Source organism: Pieris rapae, chromosome 18 (assembly GCF_905147795.1).
Source record: "Pieris rapae chromosome 18, ilPieRapa1.1, whole genome shotgun sequence".
Classification (NCBI taxonomy): domain Eukaryota; kingdom Metazoa; phylum Arthropoda; class Insecta; order Lepidoptera; family Pieridae; genus Pieris; species Pieris rapae.
In genome coordinates this window covers 1,971,769-1,996,324 of record NC_059526.1, presented here as the reverse complement: position 1 = coordinate 1,996,324, position 24,556 = coordinate 1,971,769, and the positions used below count along the sequence as shown (strand labels likewise).

General features: G+C 32.1%; 1 protein-coding gene across 5 annotated transcripts in view; it reads right to left on the bottom strand.

The window, feature by feature from the left end:
- LOC111004302 (transcription factor EB) overlaps positions 1-24,556 on the bottom strand; it is a 91,578-nt gene that overhangs the window by 8,260 nt on the left and 58,762 nt on the right. The window contains exons 1-4 of one of the 5 annotated variants that reach the window (XM_022275290.2): positions 22,655-22,740; positions 15,651-15,929; positions 915-1,017; positions 49-159 (exon numbers count right to left, since the gene is read on the bottom strand). In XM_022275290.2, coding sequence (XP_022130982.1) covers positions 49-159; positions 915-1,017; positions 15,651-15,706 — 270 coding nt within the window. In that variant the 5' untranslated portion in view covers positions 15,707-15,929; positions 22,655-22,740. Of the gene's footprint in view, positions 1-48; positions 160-914; positions 1,018-15,650; positions 15,930-22,654; positions 22,741-24,556 lie in introns of those variants that run through there. The other 4 variants (XM_022275291.2, XM_022275292.2, XM_022275293.2 and 1 more) reach the window with 4 other exon arrangements.

Here is a 24,556-nt window from a genome sequence, read left to right as displayed (position 1 = left end):
ATGTTGGTGATACATGCTGTAGTTTAAAATAATATTTCGAATGTTCACCTGCAACACCTGTGGCGGCAATTCCACGTGTGGCGTGATCCTCGGCACCTCCGTTGGGCTTGATTTCTTCTTCTCCTCTCCATCATCCTTTGATTGACCTGCTTGCTGCGCCTGAAATTCAATAATTTTTTTCATGATCAAACTTTTGATTATCTTTCATCGTAATAAAAGACGTTTTAAGCACTGCCAGTAAAAAACATCCACATCACCGCTTCGGTCAGTAAATAAAAAAAGGAACTGAATACGTAATTTCTAAGAAGTAATTACTGGCAATATAATTATTTCCTGTCAATTGTATCGCACTCCACACTAAACCAATTTTGAAATTTACATATCAAAATAGTATTTACACGTTCGCCCAGTTTATATTCCCAACTGTTACCTATGAAATAACCTTTATCCACATGAACTACATGTTGGAAAGGTCAACTTTTGAAGAATCATCTTTATTTTTTTAAGTTCAAAAGTGCCATTTTAGGGGGTCTAATTGGAATAAATGATTTGACTTGACTTGAAAAGTTGTATGACCTAACCTTTATCTAATATAAAAAAAATCGTTAATATTTTTGAGTAAACCGAGTTTCTTTTCCCTTAAAGAGACTGTAAGATTTTTGTACACTTTCCTATTTACATATACATTTGAATAATTAGGATAGTTCTAAATTACTTAAAATGTATCTTTGTGCAGAGCCTGTTTTGTCTCTTAATTTTTATAAAACAAAAGAAAACTAATATTCAACTGTTCAAGGCTTTTGATATATAAACTATATAATCCTAGTGATAAGTTACTGATATGTGACCATTATTGTTAGCTATCTTTAATTCAAGTTTGTGTGTGTGTAAAGTAGGTTTGTATATGTTATTACCTGTAATGATTCTCTGCGTAGTTGCTCCTGCGCATGTTCTCGCATCAACTGTTGCTTGAGTTGCGTGCGCGATGTCGGCGTTAATGTTTTGAATGTAGGCGGGCTGAAACAAGACATACATAACTTGTTAGAGAATAAAACGTACTAAATATACGAAATGTATTTTTTTTTGGAGTTTATGGCCTGGTATCTAGACCTTTAGGCCAAGTCTTGAGTACTTTTATTTGGTTTATTATAATTTTCCCACTGTATTTTTGATAAATTTATATAGAGACACGTAATAAGATCTATTTTTTAACATATCACTCAGGCGGCGGGAGGGATCTTGCACTACCACTTGATTTTTCTCTATGTCATTAATTTCACTTACAAGAATCAATCTGTCAAAAGAAAAGCACTCGCATACAAATATGAAATGTTCGATATCACCAACAGGATTATTGCAGATGGTATACGAAATGTAATTAACACCTGGTGTTAATTACATTCCATACGAGGGGAAAGAAAATCGTTTTCTTTAAAAATAATAACAAATTCTTTATTTGAAAGTGGAAGATACACAAAATATAATGAACTGCAAAGACAGTATGTCTAATCATAATCTAAGAACTCCCCGTACTGCAGAAGCAATAAGATTTTAAAAATAATATAAGATTAAATGATTTCCTTGATAATAAATTTCTTATTTGTTGAGCTATAATAAAACAAAATGCTTTTTATTGAGAGCTACTAGGTATTTTGGATATTCCAGCTTCCACTACACAGAACAATACATAGACTACAATTATGAATATATGGGGACGGAGTGCCCTTTCTCATGAGCGTCTCAAAAACACACCGGCTGTACACTGCAGGATTAAATGGACCACTAATCGAATTTCTCTCTTTGTGCCTATTTCGGTCGAATAGTGAAGAAGAATATCCTGGAGAAACCGGCTTGCCTTAGACACAAAAAGCAGACTGCGTGTGTCAGTTACAGGAGGCTGATCACCTACTTGCCTAGACAAATCATGAAACAGATACATAAATGTGAGGCCCAAGCCTAAAAAGCACCACCAATGATACAATACTTATTTTTAGATGGGTTTTGTAAATTAATAGGCAGAAAGATTGAAGTCTGATAGGCTCAGTAGATGGCCGGTTCAATAAGCGTACTTTATAAATGAGTTATACATAAATGTATTATTACTGTTTTATTACTTTAACTATTCTATTGTTTATGTTAAAGGCGTTAAATACTAAATACCAGCGGTCGATAATAATTTCACTTATAATCGTTTTCTTTACGTACGTTGGTACTCTGTAACGCTAAAGTAGATTTTGTTCATACTAAATCGTTCGTCGTTCCCACTCTTAACCATAATACCGACAACTTTGCGAATATTTAAAGAATTTATGAAAATTGAATACAAAAACTTAATGGGCGGATAGATAGTCCCTATTAGCTGTCGTTAGTTTGTCTAAGAATCCCTCCACTGTATGCGATAGGACAATTGTTCCATGAGCCTCGTATGAATACGAGTTACCTACCTACATTATTCGCCAATGTTTCGTGTTTTAGCTATGACACTAATTATGAAGACTTAGATATTGTCCATCTAACCAAAGATGGGTGGAAATATTTGAAGAGGCGGAAACACTATGACTTTAATTAGCAGAAGCAATTTAATATTCCTTTGAAATATTGAGTATCAAATGCTGTTTGTTTAATGTTAAATTAATAATAATAATAATATATTTATTTTATTTCTCACAAAAACATATACAATAATTGTCATTCTTCTTTGGAGCACTGCTATTTATTTAAATTATATAATAGCTGTGTAATTAGTAATTACTAATAAATAAATACTCAAAATTGAAGTGTAGATCGTGACAAATAGGTTTGCAAAGACTGAGCGGGATCTGCGAGCCCGTAATTTTGTTATGATGATAAAGTTTTAGTGTTATATTGTAAATAAATAATATTATATGATACGAAGGGAATTCCAGAGGCTTAAAATACAATTATACTATCTGTGTTTTTCAAAATTATTTACGCATTAAGATATCATTTATATATACAACTAATCTTTATGGATTACATAAGATTTGTGGCATAATTTGATAATTTAAATCGGTTTTTAATAACATAAATGCGTTACTTATCGTCTGCATATATTACTTAAAAGAGCTCATTAATAAAACAATTGTTTTTCTTGTCTCCACTGCAATGTAACCTCAACGCACTCACACATTAAAATACTTTTTATAACGACTCCTAGGAGAAGAATACCATTTAAGGGTGAACTTAAATTTTATTTTTATGAAACTGGCTGTATTAAAGATCCTTTTAGGTCATTAGCCAACCCACGACGGCCCAAGCCAAGGTTCGAGTCTCGCAGGAGACGCCCTTGGGCTAATCGCGGTAAAAGAGTCCTGAGTTGTTAAGGATATAAGAGTTAGATTTCGTTTAAAAAAGTAGTACTGGAAATATAGGTACTTAGAGAAGAGGCTTATACCCAGCAGTGGACGCTAAAACGAACGAAGACTCCCGTTCTTCAAAATCTATTCGTATCATACATTTTGACGTACGGCTTAGCTTAAATTGCGGTTTTTGAAGCTCATCCACACACCTTACCACAAGACTTCTATAGTTCTATATTCAAAGATGGTAAATTAAGCAATGTATACTATAAAATGCAATATTTTGTTGAGGCAAATAAACTTTATTATTATTATACAGTAAAAATATCTGCCAATTGTAAGTCCGTGTTTTTAAAATAATTGGTATGTTGTAAGCATTCGGCATAAATTCGGTACTTTCTTCATCCTTAAACCAATGCCAACACATTGATATTCAAGTCGTTGAACGAATTTGACAATACAATACTCCGCACGCGCATTTATTCGTTAAAACGGATAATATTTATTAAAGCGTTTTAAAATCAAACATTAACGTCCCCGCTGAATTATTTTTATAACACAATGCCGATTTTATTTAGTATATTAGCTTTTTTAAACCTTACAGACTGAATAAAAATACATACAACATTTGTACCCTTTATAAAATGTCTAGTACAATTATTTCATGTCAACCATAATTAGTATGACAATTTTAAATGACGCTATCACTGATGTAATGCTCTAATAATTTGTACAATGTATGCCAAATCAATCAAATTCCTCTTGTCAATATACGTGTTGATTTATATTTATTAATGTCAGCCGTGTGTGCGTGACAAATGCAAATTAGTTTCAATTCTAGCAATATAATGTTAAAGTTATTTAATATCAGTTCTTGCTACAGTTGTGTTACACGGATATTTTAAAGGTTTGTTAAACTACTTATTTTCATACCTAGACATTTTACGCATCTTTCAGTACGGTTAACGTAAAGATTTCGTACTAATAATTTGCTTTTTCTTGTTTTAAACGATTCGTTAATTAAACGAATCGTTATTATTCTTGGCTCAATTGGTCCATGTTTAAACTGTTACTGGTGTATTTGTATGCTTATAAATAATGTCTAATATCCACTAAATTTTCCGTTACGATACGAACAAGAGTTCTTTTTTTAACGTATTAGTTATATTTTACAATCTCTCCCCTTATTCATACAAACATCTGTAAAACAGTATCATTCACACTAATCACACCGTCCATTCAATTTGTCAGAAAGAGAAGATGAAGATTCTAGTTTTATGCAGACGTCTTATTACTGAATTTTGGAAGTTGAAAGATCTCTGTACATTTCAGCATTGAATATCAGAATGGTAACGAATTTTTTAATGATTATGTATTTTCCAGATTAAATTACTCGTTATTAAGCCCGTTAAAAAGGGTAGCTTGAAAATACTAATTGGCAATTATTCTCTGTCTAATTTTAGCACAAATAAATTCTAATTAGCGGTCAGGGTTTGCATGTGCAAGCGTCAAGTTTATTTGTCGAAGGGTATACGTTGTTAAAAGTTTTTATGACTTACTTCCGTAAATTTTAATATGAAATTTTATTCATAGACATTAACAATACACCGTCGCAAAGTTATGTAATAAAAATTCCATCAAAACATAACTAAGCCTCGCAATGGATCTCACAAATTTTTCTACCGTAAAAATCCATCTAAATCCTACCTAGTCAATTTATTCAGACCTACTTATCCCCTGGACCCCCTGTCTGAAGTCAACAAGTAATTAGCAAAATTTTTTTTTCAAACCTAGCTTATGACATGTTATATCATCGTAACCATATCAATATTGCAAATCTCATGTTTTCAATAAATACATAAAAATTTCAGGCTTCTAATTTAATACTCATTAGGTAAAGTATTAAGGGGTCGAAAATAGTCAATATTTAAGTTGTAATAGTTCAATAAAGGGATACTACTGCCGTGCCGTAAAGTCGAACAAATCGTTGTTCGACTTTACTCACATTTGATTTTTTCTTCCTTTAGTAACACTAGGTGTTTATTAGGTATACAGGATTATCCCAAACTGCGTTACATGCCTCCATAAAACAAACAATAGTATTTAAAAAAAAACATTAATTTTTGAGCCCAGATAGCATTAGATAGTAATGACTATGACGAGCAATATCTAGGGCAGTTTATCAGTGTTTATCATCAGTTCTATGATTGATGACTTCTACTGTTTGCACAGTTCAGACGGCATCGGAGTTTCCATGTTCAAGAAGATTGGTGCATAATCCGGATATAATGGAGAGACTGGGTCTACGGGTACCAAGTAGAAACCTGAGGCTTACGTCTAAACTTTTGGATGTACCGCGAGCACATTCCAACTTGGCTTGTAAAGAGCCACTCACGCGAGCAATACAAATAATTAACAAAATTTCTATTGAGGTAGACCTATTTGTTTGTACACTGGGCTGATTTCACAAGAGTTGCTTGCTATATTGTTAGTTATAATATTTAGTAATGACCATATAAGTATAATTTGTTAATGTTTTTATGTATTCGTATTGACTCGGCGTCCGATGATTTTAAGAAAAATAAGAAATCTATCATTTTGTTTATTTCAATGGCTCTTATTGTGTATTGTGTATTAACATTACAGTTTTCGCAAGTACTTATATTACGATTCTGCACTGACAAAGGCTACGTGCCCGAAATATATATTATTTACGAAACGTAAGGGTCAATGTAGTAATTCGTAATCGAAATGTCAGTTTATTAGTGTCGTTTAACACATTTGTTTTACTATACGTTGTTGGTTAATTATAAAAAAAAACAATGGCAGCTACAACCTATTTTCCGTTTGAAGTGAGCTGGTTACGCGTCACATATTCCGTTACGCGCCATCTTTTCCTGTCACTATCACGGTTGATTCGAAGAGATTAGAAAGAATAACAAAAATATATAATAACGATAACAATGATAGTAATAATGCTACTACAATTAATTAAATAGACTTCAATAATTTTTCATCAGTAAATCTACAAGCCAGCGTTGACAATATTCACCAATAGTACCACAAATTACGATTGAATAATTAGAATAACAGCGCTTATGTCATATATTATATTTAGGGTCTGTTTCACAATGTCCGGATAAGTTCCAAATATGCTATTTATTACTTATTGGTAGGATAAACACTATTGTTGCGTTTCGCGACTGTCAGATAGCGCGATTCGTCATGAAAACTGAAGTTTCTTATTCGGAAGATAATACTTATTATGTGTTGCATAGCTATTTGGTACTTTATACGTACATTGTGAAACAGGCCCTTAGGATCGCGTGAACTAAAACTATTGAAGCTAAATTCACTGGCCTTAGAAGAACAAGCTAAAGTAGAAAATGGTTCCTCCAGATCTTCCTCCTTACGCTAGTCTACTTGATAGTGCTTCCAAAAATACAAAGAACACTGCAATAACTGGTTATAACGGGTGTTAACCAAAAATCTGTGTCAAAATGTATCCTTACGTAAGTTAAGCCTTCTACAGTGTTGATAGTTCTCATCAATCTCTCGTGACTGACGAGTTAACATAGATATAGTTTATGTTGTATACATTATATATAGGTGTGACGTATGTTCATTTTATAGTTTCCGATGAAAACTGAACCTTTTTTGGGTAAAATCTAGGGTAAACGGTGTGGTAGAAGGAAACCTGGCAACGTTAGGGATTAGACGGGTGTTGCGACAGAGAAAGAGTTGCTGCATTTGGACAGGACACACTGCCTAAGCAAGAAGATAGAAAAAAGTAGAAAGAAGATAGAAGATAGAAAAGTTTAAGTCAAGAACTTAGGGATTGAAATAAGTCTTCTATATTTTTGGAGTTATTCTTTTGACGCGTTAGGAAAAAATAATAAGATTTTTTACGATGCGCGTGCACACTGTCACAAAAAACCGACACCCTGAAGTTAGCCTATGTTTCAGTTATTTTGTGGTATTAATTTGTGATATATTAAAAAATTATCACAATAAGCAGGCGATAAAATTAAAATGATGAATGTTCTTTTAGGCAAATGTCCAAGTTTCATTGGTTAAAGGACTAATTAGCCCAGTATTGTCTTTTATTAACATAACTTTTACACATTTAAAGAAAAACAGTTTTATTACGGATTATAGTTACATAATTTAAAATTAACCGACGTATCGGTTAAAATTATGTTCAAATAATTATAAGTTTAAATACAATAATACATAACTATTATCCGTAAAAAAGTGTTTTTCTTTAAATAATTAGCCTTTTTATTTTCTATCTTTACAAATAGTTTAGATTTTTCATACATTTTTTTCTACTTTCGTAATATTATAAATTCCTTCCGATGATCAGATCTTCTTCATAGTTCAAGGCTCTCCATTTCTCCTATCCACCTTTGGACTAAACAAACGATAATTTCTATATCCAAATTTATCAAAATTAGTTCAGCAGTGACCTATGCAATCTTATCTATAATTGGTTAACACGATTTTATAACATGATACGTAATTTTGGTGCTTTTCCTTCATATTACTAATCGGCCCAATACGATAATATTATCGGCCAGATTAATTGCGCTTACGCATATGAGTGGTAATAATATTTTGATTTTTTTACAACTTACGCGTACTTGTTTTTTAAATCATGTTATTTGTTTAATAAATTTGGAAATTTGGAAACATGGAACAGACACATTCGTTGCTTATAGATAAAATGATTGCCTTTTTAGTTAGACGATTATCCTTCAACCTATTAATTTTGATATTATTGTATATGATTGCCTTTTTAGTTAGACGATTATCCTTCAACCTATTAATTTTGATATTATTGTATTCAATAATTCCAAGTTTCAAGCGATTAGCGTTTTTCGTTCTTATTGATCTATTTTTTTCTCGCAAACACATTGTTTCTTATAGAACAGGGGCAAAGGGATAGGAGGCTTCTGATACCGCGTGGTAGGTAGATATTCGCGAATTGGAATTTTAAGAATTGGAAACTTATGAAGTTATGTCTTGTTTTTTTTATTATACCTCTTTCATAACACAAACAGACTTTATTATAGACATGACTTTACTGCTGTAATTTGCTGGGACTATATATAGATTGAACCACCTGGTATCAGGCTGAAAATCTGTATTTTATGTCTTACTTGAAATTTCTGATATTTTAACATGCGTTAAATTTAAGCCATTACAAAACCTCATTAAAACTAAAATAGTTGCAAAAGCTTATTTTTGTATCCATATATTTAGCTCAAGCAAAAATACGATAGATTTTGAATACGTCCTATATATCGCATAACAACTACTTTAAAATGTTTTAATGCAAGTCAATGAGACTACAATCTTCAACCATGAGTCACATGGCGCTTTTCGTTTGTGGTCATTAGAGGGTTAACAGTTTTAACCTCTTCACTCTGGGAACTGAACCAGCGACTTTGGGGGTTCTATTAACAACTGTAACGATAGCAAGAGGCAAATTGCTGCTACGATCATGAGTTCTATGTCTGCGTAATGAATAGACGTTTAGATACGTATTTATGTGTAGCGGCTAAAAAGCCACCACACATTTTGGGTCGCAGAGCCAGTGGACAAGTATGAGATGGTAATATTTTCCAATAATCATTTTTTTCAGTAATAGGTTACTTCAATAATCGACTTTTTTGAGATTTTGATGTAATACGCCTTCTAACCTAATCTAAATAGTACCCCTCCACCCTTACAATATAACCTTACGTAACCAGGTGATTATTTTTTACCTAAAAGTAATTATGTGGCGTCGACTAGAATGTCGCTAATATAGGGTCGTAGGTTTGATCCCCGTCTGTACACCAGACATTTATTTGTATTTATATGTCTGAAGTATTTCCAAATCATTTCGTCTTAGGGTCCTTCAAGAAAAGAGCGTACCGATTCTTAAAAGACCGGCAGCGCGCTTGCGAGCCTTCTGGCAGTGCGAGTGTCCATGGGCGCGGTGTCACTTAACATCCGGTGAGCTTCTTGCTCGTCTGCCTCCTGTCACATAAAAAAATATGCGCATTTATCTCTCGCTCATCCGGTGAAGGAAAACATCGTGAATCAACATAAAGTTTAGAAAAAGTCAACCGCGAGTGATCACAGGTGGCTGATCATGTATCTACTTCGCTATTACGTATAACGTTATTAAAAAGCAAACATAAATAATTCCACTGATTAGACCTCAATTAATTTTCACACGCATTACATTCGAATAATAGCGGGTTAAAAGATGATGACGTGACAATTCATATAACGGCCTTCCAACCAGCCGGTAAATGAGTCTCTTCCTACAACCAAGGACTGCAATCGTGAGAGTGAATCTGTATTTCCGTATTAATTTGAACAGTGTTCAGTGTTTAGCAAAACTTATTTTGGTCAAAGTATTGAAGTCGAAAAATTAAACAAATAATAGTTGTTTTATAAACAATAAATTGGTCTTCAATGGTTTTAAATGACTCATCGGGGTGACACGGCGTAAAAACTGAGCTTAAAAGTAAGTCGAATAACTAAAGAAGATGGCGCTGGCCTGTAAACAATAGCTCCGTGTATTTTATTGTTTATAAATAGTTTCATTGCATTATTTCAATCAAAAAGTTAATCAGTGAAGTTTGTAAAAGTTATCTTTGTGATGGTAATATTAAACAAGTACTTCTTTATGAAACAGTGACAATATTAACAATAAAATGTTTGGCCCCTAACATTTTACATAAAACCATATTTTGCTTAAAAATACAATTCCCAATCAATTTACAAACTTAAAAAGTGACAACCTTACCGGTGAAGTGCTACAAACTAGTAAACTGCAATAAAAGTGAAGAAACTTAAAAATTAAGTGAATCCTTTGTTCTTCGATGTGACTCACGTCAGTTGAATTCTAACGTTTTTTCAACGCAATTTACACAAATATAAATAAATAATAGTTAACTTCGAAGCATACGTAATAGGCCTGTTGGCTAATGGTACTATCGACTTACCTCAGATACATAGGTTACTATTACGTGTCCTGGTTCGAATCACGTCGGTTCAAGCCAAACGTCTGTTAATCATATTTTCATTTTTTTTTTTTTTTTTTTAATAATGGAAAACGACTATGTTACCAAAAGAAGAAAGCAAAGAAGATCTATTGAATCACTTAACATTTCATCTAGTTCTGCTCAATCAAACTATGACTTTTCTGATCCAAGAAGTTTACCAGAAATATCTACGAGAGGTTTAGATGAACATTACGAACTACTGGAGCAAATAAAAAAATTAAAATTAGAATTAGATTCAGCACATCAAAAAATTAAGAACCTATCACTTGAAAATTCCACCAAAAGCCTTGAAATTATACAACAGAAGGAAACTATAAATAAACTAAAACAAAATTATTCTTCACCTTCCAATAATATTACTGCCAACACATTACCACAAAAGCAAAACCAAGAAAATGCAGAATCCGCCTGCAGTCACTGCCCTTCCAAATATAAAGAACTTAAAAAGCGCAGTATACAAGAATTCCCACCAAATATTGAAAACCACAATCAGAATATTAGGGAGCTGCCAATAGATGTCACTATAAGAACAACAAAATCAGATATTCAAAACGACAATGTCAAGACGGTAAATGGTCAAGCAATAGAAAATCAACCCAAAATAATAATATTTGGGGATCAGCAAGCTTGTGGCTTAACACATAAACTAATAAAATCAAGATCAAATATGCAAAAGGAAAATTACAAAATAACTTCGTTTATAAAGCCCAATGCTACTAGTGTACAGATTCTTAGTAGCTGTATTGGTGAGATTAATAAGTCCATAATTAAGCCCAAGGACATTGTAATGTTGGTAATAGGTGCAAATGATAAACGGCCTTATGCCTTCATCGCACAATTGTGTAATGTGCTATACCTACTGCGACAGCAAAAGGTGTTTATAACAAATGTACAGTATAATACTCACTTAAATGTAAAATTAATTAACTTTCATTTAGAATCTATAATATCTAATTATAAATATTGCCACTACTTAAAAATACGCCACTCGAAATACGATAAAAACACACCCTATTCTCATACAAAACACCTCTTCAATTTATGTGATAAGATAAACGCGGAAATCGAGTACATTCGATATTATACACAGCATAAGACAAATCTCAACAATAAATCCATCCATAGTCACACAAACTCAACTCGCACTGTACAATTAAAAATAACAAATTTTTTTAAAATGCCAAGTACCAATATTATAAATAAAAACCAGCCTTCCGGTGAGAATTTTTTTCGTTGCAACTAATAAGCAAAATAAATTAAGACTCATCCATCAAAATATAGCAGGGTTGCTTAACAAACAAGATCTGATTAATATAGCCATCATAGACCTGCAAAGAAATTTAGGAAATGTAGACATCATATGTTTCACAGAAACTTTTATTAAACAAGGTAGTGAATCCAACGTTAAGATAAATAATTATAGATTAGTCTCTTCATTTTCTCGGCCTAACCAACGCCGAGGAGGTTCGTGCGTCTTAATAAAAAACAATTTAAAATACAAGGAAATTTGTTACCCTAGACTCGCAATACCTCTTCAATTCGAATTTTGCGGCGTTGAAATAAGTAAATACAACTTAATAATAATATGTATTTACCGGACTCCTAAGTTAGATGTAACACCTTTTTTATATAATTTAGAACAACTTTTAAGTAACCTATGCAGGAAACGCAACAAAAAACTAATATTATGTGGAGACTGGAACATTGATATTTTAAAAAATGATAAAAATTCCCGAGAACTTATCTCTATTCTTCAAAATAATAATTTACAAAATCATATAAAGCTCCCAACACGTAAAAACGCCTGCTTAGACTTAATAGCAAGTAACATAAATGACACACAAGCGAGCCTCCACTACTTGGCACTTTCAGACCATGAGACCGCACAATCGCTGACTTTTACACTCGAAGAAAACGAAAACTTGAAAGATATCCCAAAGTACTGGTATATATACAGACGAGAACTCAATAGAGAAAACACTAATACATTTATGAGGTGTCTATCAAGCCTTACCTTCTCGGACGTATACAGCTCCACAACAACAAATGAAGCATTCGACAACTTCCATGACACTATAACATTATTTTACAATTTGTGCTTTCCGATCTTAAAAATCAAAAATACATTCAAGCCTATCAAAAATAGATTCTTTACTAAAGCGCTAAAAAAATGTTGTATAAGAAAAAGAACGTTATACCTAAAATATCATTTAAATAAGCACAATAAAAAACAAAATAAGTCTGCATATAATAAATACTCATCTATCTTAAAAAAATGTATACATAAATCCCATCAACTTAATAATGCAGAATACATAAATTCCGCAAAAAACAAAACTAGAGCAGCCTGGAATGTAATTAAAACTAATACACGAGACATGACATTTAATTCAGGAATAGAAGCAATTAATATCGATAACAAAACATATGAATCACCGCATGAAATATGCAACTTTTTTAATGACTATTTTACCTCACTGCCTACTAAAAATAAAACAAACAATTTGCCAGAAGCTAAAATCCCTCTAAACCATAAAAGTATTTTTCTTTCCCCCATAAATAACACGGATATACTAAAAATTATTACGTCGTTGAAAAATACAAAATCTACAGGATACGATAATTTAGATACCAAAACAATTAAATCATGCGCATTATACCTACTTGATCCACTGACATACATAATTAATCTATCGATAGTAGAAGGGATCTTTCCTGAAAAACTAAAAATATCAATTATCAAACCATTACATAAAAAAGGAGCAAAAACACAAATGACTAATTATAGACCAATAACTTTAATTCCCATATTATCTAAAATTTTCGAAAAAGTCATGTATAATAAAATAGAGAATTTCTTTTTATCATACGATATTCTAAAAAAAGAACAATTTGGCTTCAGGAAAAATCGTTCCACTACCCTTGCGTGCTTTACCCTAGTTAAACAAATTACTGAATGCTTAAATCATAAAATGCTTGTAGGTTGCATCTTTTTAGACATGACAAAGGCTTTTGACTTTGTATGCCATGAAAGACTTTTAAAAAAATTAGAATGCTACGGAATAAGAGGTAATGCCTATAACTGGGTGAAAAGTTACCTTGAAAATAGAATGCAATATGTGGAAATAACAAAGATTTGTAAACTAAAACAAAAAACCTATAGATCCAACTATAAGAAAAATGAGTACGGAACACCTCAGGGCAGTATTTTGGCCCCACTACTTTTTCTAACATACATAAATGACCTCCCAGATGCTATACACCAGAACTGTATACTATTTGCTGATGACACTACACTTATAATAAAAGGCAAAAACGACCAAGATTTAAAAAACAACTTAATTAAATCTCTAGACGACGCCATCAACTGGATGAATTCAAATAACCTACAAATAAACATGACCAAAACTAACATAATTCATTTTCAGACATATAACTCTAAAACACTAATAGACGTACAATATAAACACAATAAACTGGACATAATGAACGAGTGTGTATTTTTAGGTATAACGATAGATAAATTTTGTAATTGGAAATCACATATTGAAAAATTACAGAACAAAATAGACCGTTTTGTTTTTGTGTTAAAACGACTAAGGGAAACTGTTAACCATGCTGCGGTATTAGCTGCTTATCATGCATATATTGCATCTATAATTAGATATGGAATTATAATTTGGGGAAATTCAGTCGAAGTGAATAGGGTATTTAAGGCCCAAAAAAAATGTATTAGAGCAATTTGTGGAGCAAATTGCATCGATAGTTGCATGCCTCTATTTAAGAGACTCAAAGTGTTATCTCTTCCATGTATTTATATATTAGAAATGTCCCTGTTCGTACACAGAAATATACATATTTTTAAATCGAATGTAGTAAGTAGTAGACATGGGGAGAAATTGGCTGTGCCAAAAATAAATTTAGAATTATTTCGGAAAAACGCCTTCTGTATGGCAATTAAAATTTACAATAGATTACCGAAAGAACTTAAAGATCTTCCGACAAGAATCTTTAAAAAGCGACTTAGTGCATTACTTTTAGAAAAAACGTACTACTCAATAAACGATTATTTGTGTGAGACATGGTAATTTATATAAATTTAATTATGTATAATAATTGACTTAATTGATATGAATCTGACTAATAATGTAAAATCTAAACTAAGATAAATTTGCGCGCCACTGTGTGTGGCAGAATATGCGAACGACTGACAATTGTACCACCTTGACATTTTATACCATATTCGTGCAATAAATAAATTATTATTATTATTATTATTATTATTAAATGTATATATTAGTTAATAAATGTGTGAGAGAATATAATAAAACTAATATTTTAAATGTGTGTGTGAATTTTGTACTGTATCATTCAGAATCCTATAGGTAACCCAAAGCTTCATATGCCGGCGAAACTAAAATTTTTAACTAACTAAAAGTCATCAAATAAAACTGTGTTGAAGGAAGTATGATCGAAGTTTAATGTTTTTATGTACCTGTATATAGTGTATAAAGTCATTAATAAATCATAACTATGCAAACATATATTACGGTATTATCAATTAAACATCAATGCGAACCGCAGTTTATGAATGAAGGCGCAAATACACAAGCTATTATATGCAAATTTTATCGTAAAATCGTCTTAATTCCCTCCACTAATAGACGGAAAATTGCTTGCATCCGGCATCACTAAGACACGGCCGCAACCTAGGTTTTATTACCTGATGTAAATATCAAATAACAAATTGCGTTAGAATAAAAATGGAGAATGATAATGTAAATTAAAATATTAATAAAGAACTCGATAATAAAGACGATAATGATGACCTCGTTAAAAGATTTTATTAATTTTGCGTAAATAAATTTAATTTTCAGGGAAGTGATTCGAATTGAAACTTTAGTACTTTTATCAGGACATATAAAACATAAACATAATCAGATTTACGCCCGAACCCAATAATCTATCTAAATCCATTTTTGACCATATTAAAGGAAAGGCAAATTACAAATAAAGAAAAAGTCTTTATTTAGAATTTGCCTTTCCATGTTTGGGAACCTATATGACAACTTTTGAAGATAGCCTCAATGGAAGTTTACGACTAAAGAACGGTATCTTATACGAAAATTTTAAGTTTTTTATTTAGGCTACGAGCCAGCCCTAAAAGTCAGATGCCGCAGCAAACGGTCACCCATTGGTTTTTGTTGCGCTCGAACCGATTTCACAACTCACTAGTTCAAGAAAATAATTTTAAAAAAATACTCACTCTTTCTTATTGTTGACTACAATGACTAGTTTCACTTTCCGAGGGCCCTTGGTCATTTTGCAGTTATCCTTGCTTTTGTCCACCGGGCCCTGGTTTAAAATTTTTAACAGTGGAATGTTTTCGTTAAACTAACACTAAAGCCGAATGGCTATTGTCTATAGTCACCTCACTGACATCTTCACTATCTCAGTCCACTGCTGTTCCGACACATTTCACTTAGATCACAGGTCACTTGTTGAAATCACTTTAATACTGTTTAATGCTTTAGTTTCATAGCTGCTGTCAAAATTATCACACATGATATTGACAAAATAGATTAAATGATTGATGGGTTTATGTAATCATTACATACACTTATCAAACATCGACTAGACTATGAAAAAGGCTCTAATTTTTTTTATATAACCTTAAAGAATTTTAAGTATTGCGTATGTAACAAAGGGTAGACGGGGGTAAAATCGCCTGATCTTAAGTAATACCGTCAGACACTCACATTGCTAGAGGGCTTGCAAATACGTTGCCGGCCTTTGATTTTTTTGGCTCAAATCAAAATTGCTTATCACTCAAAGATATTTGCCAGAATAGAATAAAATAAAAATAAAGGTTATGTAACAAAATGGCACACATATGCAGGCGCCGTCAAGATTTCTGAATGATGAATGATGATGCATAGCGACATGAGATTAAAAAGATTATGATAAGAAGTTATCTGTGATACGAAAATTTCTAAATCTTAAGAATACAAAATTGACGCGGCCGCAGTGCAGGCGGAAAGTAATAAATGGCTTAAATATAATAGTCGTTTATTTAACTTTGATTTTGTTTAGGCCCTAATTAAAAATTTAATTTGGCGCCTGGTAGATAGTATTGGACACCCTAGAGATTGTGCTTTCCTCAACCCATAAGTAATACAGCATGGAAGTGCTGCCAGCGTTATAGTGGGACAATATATATATTTTTTTATTTTATGTATTTTATTTTAATTCTTATTACTATGTAGGTTATGCATATTGTAAATACTTTATACTTGTTGAAAATCAATATCAAACATCTTCAATACATTCAGTTAAAATAATTCTACTAAATACTGGTCAAAATACGTCATATCACATAGCATTTAATGTCTCCATTTATCTTTGTAATTACTAAGGAATTAATCAATCATACACATTTTATCTAAATCCTTGTTACGAAGCAGTAAATACATCGCGCGATTCCGAATTTGTTTATAACAGAAGCTGTTTAGATGATATTGTGTATTACAAGAAACATTTCAATGCAAAGGCATCAGTAACAATCATATCAATTTATTTGTAATGTCAGTGTAACAACGTAAAATAATATAATTGAATATTGTGTAAAATTAATCTAAAACTCTTTAAATTTCCCTATGATAAGCTAAGTATGTATGTTGTGTGTTGTGTTTTTTGGGAGGGGGCAATCCTAGGGGGTATATCCCAAAAAACACAACATACATACATATGCACACAAGGCAATCATACTGATGGGAGATTTCAATGGCCAGATTGGTAAAAGATTAACAAACGAAAATAACATACTAGGCCAATTCAGCACAGGAAAAAGAAATTATAACGGACAAAGACTAATACACCTGGCACAGGCACATAACCTTAGGATATTAAATAGTTTATATAAGAAAAACAAAAATAAAAAATGGACCTGGATTTCTCCAGACAGGAACGTGAAAAATGAGATAGATTAATATTGTCAAATAAACCTAAATTCTCCAAGGATGGGAAAGCCTAGGGGAGGCCTATGCCAAAAGGCAAACTGATACCGAAAATTGAAATAAATCTAATGTATATTTGTTACAGGTTAATCAGTAATAAAGGCTATTTTTATTTTTTATTTATTTTATTAAGCTAAGTATGCTTCTAAACTATTCCGTCTCTTTCTAACAGATTGGGATTATGCTATGATGAAGAGAGAGCAGTTCTTCATTTATTAACCGACAAACTTCGATCATAACAGCTCAGTGGTATAAGCTTAATTGGTCGTTCTTTATGTTAGATTAACATGTAGTTGATACAAATATTTCTACCACAAAACTAAAACAGCTGAACGCCTGAATCTTCATTGGTTGCTAAGAAGCATGGAGCGTTCAAGAGCTACGACGCAACACGTTAAACCAATACAAGAGTTCCTTACGTCGCGTCGGGGGTTAAAACAATTCAGAAAGTAAGAAGTACTAGACATCTCAGATTTAATTCAAGCAAAACTAAACTTTCCCAGATCATATTAAAGTATATAATACAATATTTTCTAGATGACATCTGGAACTCGAATCAATTTAGGTCGATTTAAAATCAATTGTTTCATGCTTATATTTATATTTTAGTGACGTAAAATCATTTGCTACAATCAAACTTTTACGTCATATCTGCAACAGATCCTATCTTTTAATTAGGGACAAGTTAAAGATTAAGATCCATACTAATATTGTAAAGAATGGATAATAAATAAGGTAAAATAAAAAAAATAATATACTGTGGTGCTAACTTTGTACAAGTAGGTCTCAGATTTCAGAATCTATTTCATGATCGTTTGACAAATAGGCAAGTAGGTTATCAACCTTCTGTGCCTGACGGACGTCTTCGACTTTTTGAGTCTCAGGCAAGCTGGTTTACCCACATAGCGCGCACATAGAAAGTCCATTGGTGCACAGCCGGGGATCGAACCTACGACCGCGGGATGAGAGTCGCACGCTAAGGCCGCAAGGCCAACACTGCTGAATTATGTATATATTTTAAAACTTGGCGGACCCGATCTGGCTACATGACTACGATGATGTGCGGCGACCTATTTTTTTTATAGAGATATTGAAGTTTAAACAGAACTCTTTTGCTTTATAATAATGAAATTTTCATAAATTTTCACGAAAATGTAAAATAAATTTAAATGAGAAATTTACATTTTTTTATGGTATTTATGAATTATAAATACCAAATGAACTACAAAGATTGTATTTATAAAACTGCTATTGTAAAACGTTTAATTAGTAGGAGACATGACTTTAACAATAAAAGAATATCCCATAAAGTTAGCAATAAAATATAACATTGTCGTCCATATTGTCTATGGTTTACCTACTCCACGTAATTTAAACATTTACATGATTTACTTAACAAAAAGCAATGTTATTATTTAATACAAAAACCAAACTTTTTAAATTTGTGTTATTTTTATAGATTTACATTATAACATATGGTTAGGATATCAGTTAATGTATTATTTATATTAATAATAAAAAAATATATTATATATATAAAATTAAAACATATTTAAAAAGTTGGGCCCTGTTTATATATACCCGTTAATTCGTTTTAATACTAAATATTTCTTGAACTCTTACAGTAGTGATTAGCTTGTTCAAACATACTCTTCATCTCTATATTAGGGTAAATATTGGAGGATAATTAGGGACTTTCGGCTGAAATAACTGTTTTTTCTTGTTCTTTAATGCAACAGGGAAGAGTTTGAGAACTTGAGAGCCGGGAACAAACGGGCAACAGGCTCACCTGAATTTAAGCAATCGATCTCTCTCTCTCTCTCTCTCTCCCCCCACGCATGCACAAATCGCCAGAAGTGTGTAAATGCGTTCCCGGGCAAAAATGAGTAAGATTATACATTTATTTGTAACCAAATCAGGACAAACTAATTTTAATTCAATTAATCTCAAAAACCTTTGATAAGAAACGTATATAGGTAAGTGGGTTGCACATTTTCAACTCAGAAATATTAATTAGAACAAGAAAGAATGTAAATATGTACAAATGATATGAAGGTAAATATATATAACACGATAAGATTGTATAATTAAAAGGAAAAAGTATTAAAAATTGCATTATAATGATTTTTATACACGTAAAGCTATTTTTTTATATACACGTAAAATTTCTTACTATTTTTATTATTTACTTACTAGTGAGAGAGGGACTAAACTAACATTGACCAATAAAGCCACCTTAGGTAGTCTGATAAGCAATATTTAGACAGCATATCTATATTTTGGAAGGTATAAAATCTCTATGTATTATCATGATGGATTTTATAACGCTGTCAAGTGATAAGAGGAACAATGCAAGGTTTACTACAACATAGCACATATATAAGATATAAATAACCAGTAACAAATGACTTAAAAGTACTAAGTACTACTAATTAAGTCTTTATACAATAAAAAATTGTATGCCCGCTATAATATTTTTGTATCGCCCTCAAAGGCAGCTTATATAATTAAATTAAAATCTATAATAAAAAACATTTTTTTCTATTATTTTTTTCACACGATAACAGCCAACGAATAAAAGTAATATGTCATCTTGTTAATGTTCGAATAATTAATTAAATGTTTTGGCAACCATTTAATTTAAATAGGTACACACTGCCACAGAGACCAAACTTTTTAAATTAAAACACACTTAATATTTTGTTTTGATATTAAAAGTTATTATTGTTTTATTTAAAATACTAATGATACTAGAAACAAAGCAGCGTATAAAGCTACTACTAATCAATAGTAACTGCACATAAATAGAATATATTTTGTGTAAACTAGGTTATGAATAATGCAAACTGTTTGCTTATATACTAAGGAATTAGATAATTAAACATTTATGTAATGTTATATTTTAACATATAAACATAAATTGTTTAAACATATAGACAAAATTATCACGCCATCAACCCTCAAAGCAATTAAAATCAAATTCATAGAAGTCCAGTTCATAAATAAAATTTACGTAGCAAAAATTTAGAATTTTAAAAAGAAATTTAAAAAGCTAAGATAAAAACGCTACAATTACGCTAAAAGAACTCTGTATCTATTTCGTCATCATTGTTTTTTTTTTATTATATATTATATAGATATTCTAATAGACTTGTCGGCGACCAGTATACTGTGTCTGATACAGAAGAAGATTTGGTTCTATAACATGTACATATAATAATTTCCTTCAAGAACGAGTGCGCACACACACAGGAACGTGAAGAACCTACGCCCTTACTTTCTCCTAATTATGACTCCCGTATATTAAACACTGGATTCATCCATCAAACTCTACCTTTAAAGCAAAGCTTAAGATGTCCCATTAAAAATAAACTTCATTTGTTTCCTCCACGAGAATGGGATTCAAGAGAACAAAGACTAGTGTATATTATTCCATACATTTACAGATCAGCCTAAAATATCTAAGGCCGTTAGGATATTCAGCCAAGACGTAAATGATAAACTATCATGCTAATCTGGACGAACAGTACATGTCAAGTGTTTTGATAGATGCGTGATGATAGTGTTCAAGGTAGTTCTTCCTATTTCTTAATACATTTATAAAGAAATAGATAGAAATCGAAAAATTTATGCCAAAAAGCCAAGTTTTCATCATCAACAATAACAACTTTTTTCTTTTTAATAAATGCCATTTCATTGTTATTTGAAATACTACATGTAACGGGGGACTGATTGTATAAATTGAGGATCAAATATTCTTTATACTTTTTTCATACAATTCCAGGTATTGTTAAGTGTGATGCGGCCTATTGGTGACGCCTGGTCCTGACCAGATATATGCCTGTTTCGCCGCCGATTGAATGAACCTAAGTTACAGGCTTTAAGAAAAATTAATTGGGGCAATGAGTTCCAGTCATTGTTCAAACCCACAAGAAATGACGCAAATCGTGTACCGTGCTTCTAAACGAGCGTAGTTGGAATTAGTATGAAGGAATCAGTTTGAGTAATGCAAAGGAAAAATATATTTATTAATATAGGAAGAAATATGTGGATGGTGAATGCATCTTTATACACAAGCAGACACACTGACACATTTGTATCAAAATACAATGTGTAATTATAATCTATAAAAACTAATTCAAGATAACAACTGAAATTCCGACCAGAACTAATGTACACAAATCGACGTTATATTTTTAAATAACAATCACAAGTGAGCAATTAAGCAGAACGACGAAGATTTCGTGGACATTTAAATAAATTACATAATGAGACGTCCTCGAAACGACTTCATTTTAGGTGATTGTCTTGAAAAATGTCTTCAACAAAATCCTTAGTCAGTAATGATTTACAATTAGGCGTAAGTGGGCTCACAATTTCGAAAAATAACCATAACACAGGTGAGCAAAATGTCGTGAATACTGATTAAAACCCAACACCAAGACTTTATATTTTTTGTCGCATCTATTTTACAATCTAATCAGATTTTTTTACGATTCATTTTATTTGCAATTGACAGTGTCACAAACGAGCAGTGTTGGCATCAGCATGCGACTCATCCCGGAGGTCATAGTTTCAATCCCGACCATGTACCAATAATCTGTCTAAATGTTCATTTAACATTCGCTTGAACGGTGAACGAAAATATGAAGCTTGCCTTAGACCCAGGAAGTCGACGGCGTGTTGAAGAACAGGAATCTGATCACCCCCTTGCCTATTAGATTGACAAATGATGAAACTGATACAGAAATCTGAGGCCCAGCCTATAAATGGCAATGCAGAGTAAAAACTTGTTACAAGATACTATATAAGATTATAGTAGTTCGTCATATATGTATGTTGTCTAATGTTCAGCGGCATCAAAAAGAAACTATATGTAAAATTATATCAAAGTCCAAATGCAACTTGAAACTGTTTCAAACAGAGTGTCATTAAGATTTTTCTATTGTTCATTGCGTGGGCACTTAATACATATCGCTAACAATCTCTTAATTAACTTTAATTAAACCTCTTCATTTATGCATGGATTCTATCAAGCTTAAGTTAAAACATCGCGAAAACCATGAAAAAACGCGCATCAAATCAAACGAGGCCATTCAAATTAAATAAATAATTATTTAAACTGTCTCAGACGCATCTTATCATAACCTTGTAACAAAATCACATCTCTTCATACGTTCGATCCGTGAAGATAATAGAAGCGACAAGCGGTGCAAATTTTTAATGTAAATTGCTACATGCTTGCATTACTTACGCGAAAACACAATAACACTATTTCATAAGTAAAGACCGTAGCGTGACCAGGTAGATACGTCAGGTCACGTCAAGCGACAAAGTGGCACTGATTACCATTATCATGAAAAACAATACAAATAAGTGAGATAATTATGAGAAACTACGATAGTAGGCGATGGGAGCTCGAAGCGTACGGTAGTGTCCATGTTGAATGCAAAGTTTTACGATTTTTCATGACAAACATTTCAAACTTTCTACAACCACGCGAAACGTGCCGAAACTACTACATTAGCCACGAAGTTTGAGAACTAGCACTTTGGGGAGTGTTTTACTCAATAGTTCATAAAGCGTGTCTAGATAAATCATATTCTTTTATTTTAAATTGGAATGCAATTCTGTATAAAGTTTAATATTAACCTTCACTGAGATTGTAATATCTCTGTGAAGATCTAACGCGATGAAGACATACTGTGGACGTCCTCTGTCCCATCTAGGGGTTATAGGACATAAAGTCAAGTCACGGCGATATTGTATAATAATATAACATTTATATATTTCGACCAACGTGGAAGAATTTTATTAGATAATACGAAACAAAATGTCAATAATGATTATTTAAATTATGATGTAATGAAGCCAACGTATTTGATTGTGTTATCTTAATTACTTGTAATCATTTACGTCAACGTGGACCACATTCTTGATGCGCAAAATTTTGTATGTATGTTATTGTTTGCCTTCGCTTGGAAAACCATGCAACAGCGACCTTGTTAGAAATGTAAATCCTCTATCAGCAGGAGGCATGGTGAATTGGACCACGCACTTACATTCTCGTAGGAACAACACGCATTTACGAAGTCGAAATAACTAACCGCATACACGAATTCAACTTCGACCACTCACCACAAGTCACCGCAATCTAACCCAAACCCCAGTGTTAAGGGAATTCAAACATCAAACCTGACACAAAATAGAAACTCATAAATTAATTGACATCACCCAAAAGTGAAATCCTTGAATTGACGTATGACGAAATACATTTTATATGAAATCGTGATTGAAAATTTTAGCGGGTCCACTGAACGTGGTTTTCCAATTTATATGTAAAAAACGAGGCTAAATATGTCATGACATAGTTGCGTATGCCAAGTTCGCCATTTGCAATGTATGAAGTCCAATTTATTTACGTTTAAGTCCTAAAACAACATATGCTCGGAAGATACAAGAAAAATATAATGTCACATCAATTATGTTAGAACATAAAAAATTACAGCTAGCAAAGAAAAAAACACTAGCTAATAGAAATAAAATAGAAACTTAATTCTCAACAATAAGAGCGAATATGAAATAACCTACGTCATATATTGAAACGAAAGATATTCCACACACACATATATACAACATATATACATTATTTACAACATTCTTAACTTACAAAGTAAAACTAATAATTAAAGATTGATCAATTTGACATTTGGTCTCTGTGGCAGTGTTTAAACGCTACCAATTCCCCGTCTTGCGATACTTATTCTTTGAGGAAAGCAGATCTGGGGTCATCGTTAGTATACCACGCGCCAAGTTAAATCTTTAATTAGCCCATGTGCAGTTGAACCTGAAAGATTCACTACTCCAAAGGAAACAAAATCAAAGTTGGAGTGATATTGTATGTATGTGATATATTTATTGCATTTATGCCTAAAACTATTTTATAATTTCTCTATATATATTATATATTTCTCTATATAAAGTCTGGGAGTCGAAGCTATCCCCTTGTACACTTCGCTAAATGCTACACAGCTCTCTGTAAAGAACTTAACATACAAAGTACAGACTAAAACGATGAAAGGAATGCAAGCTGTAAGTGTAGTTTTTTTATTTATTTATTAAGTCTACAACATCATACATATTACGAAATCTACTG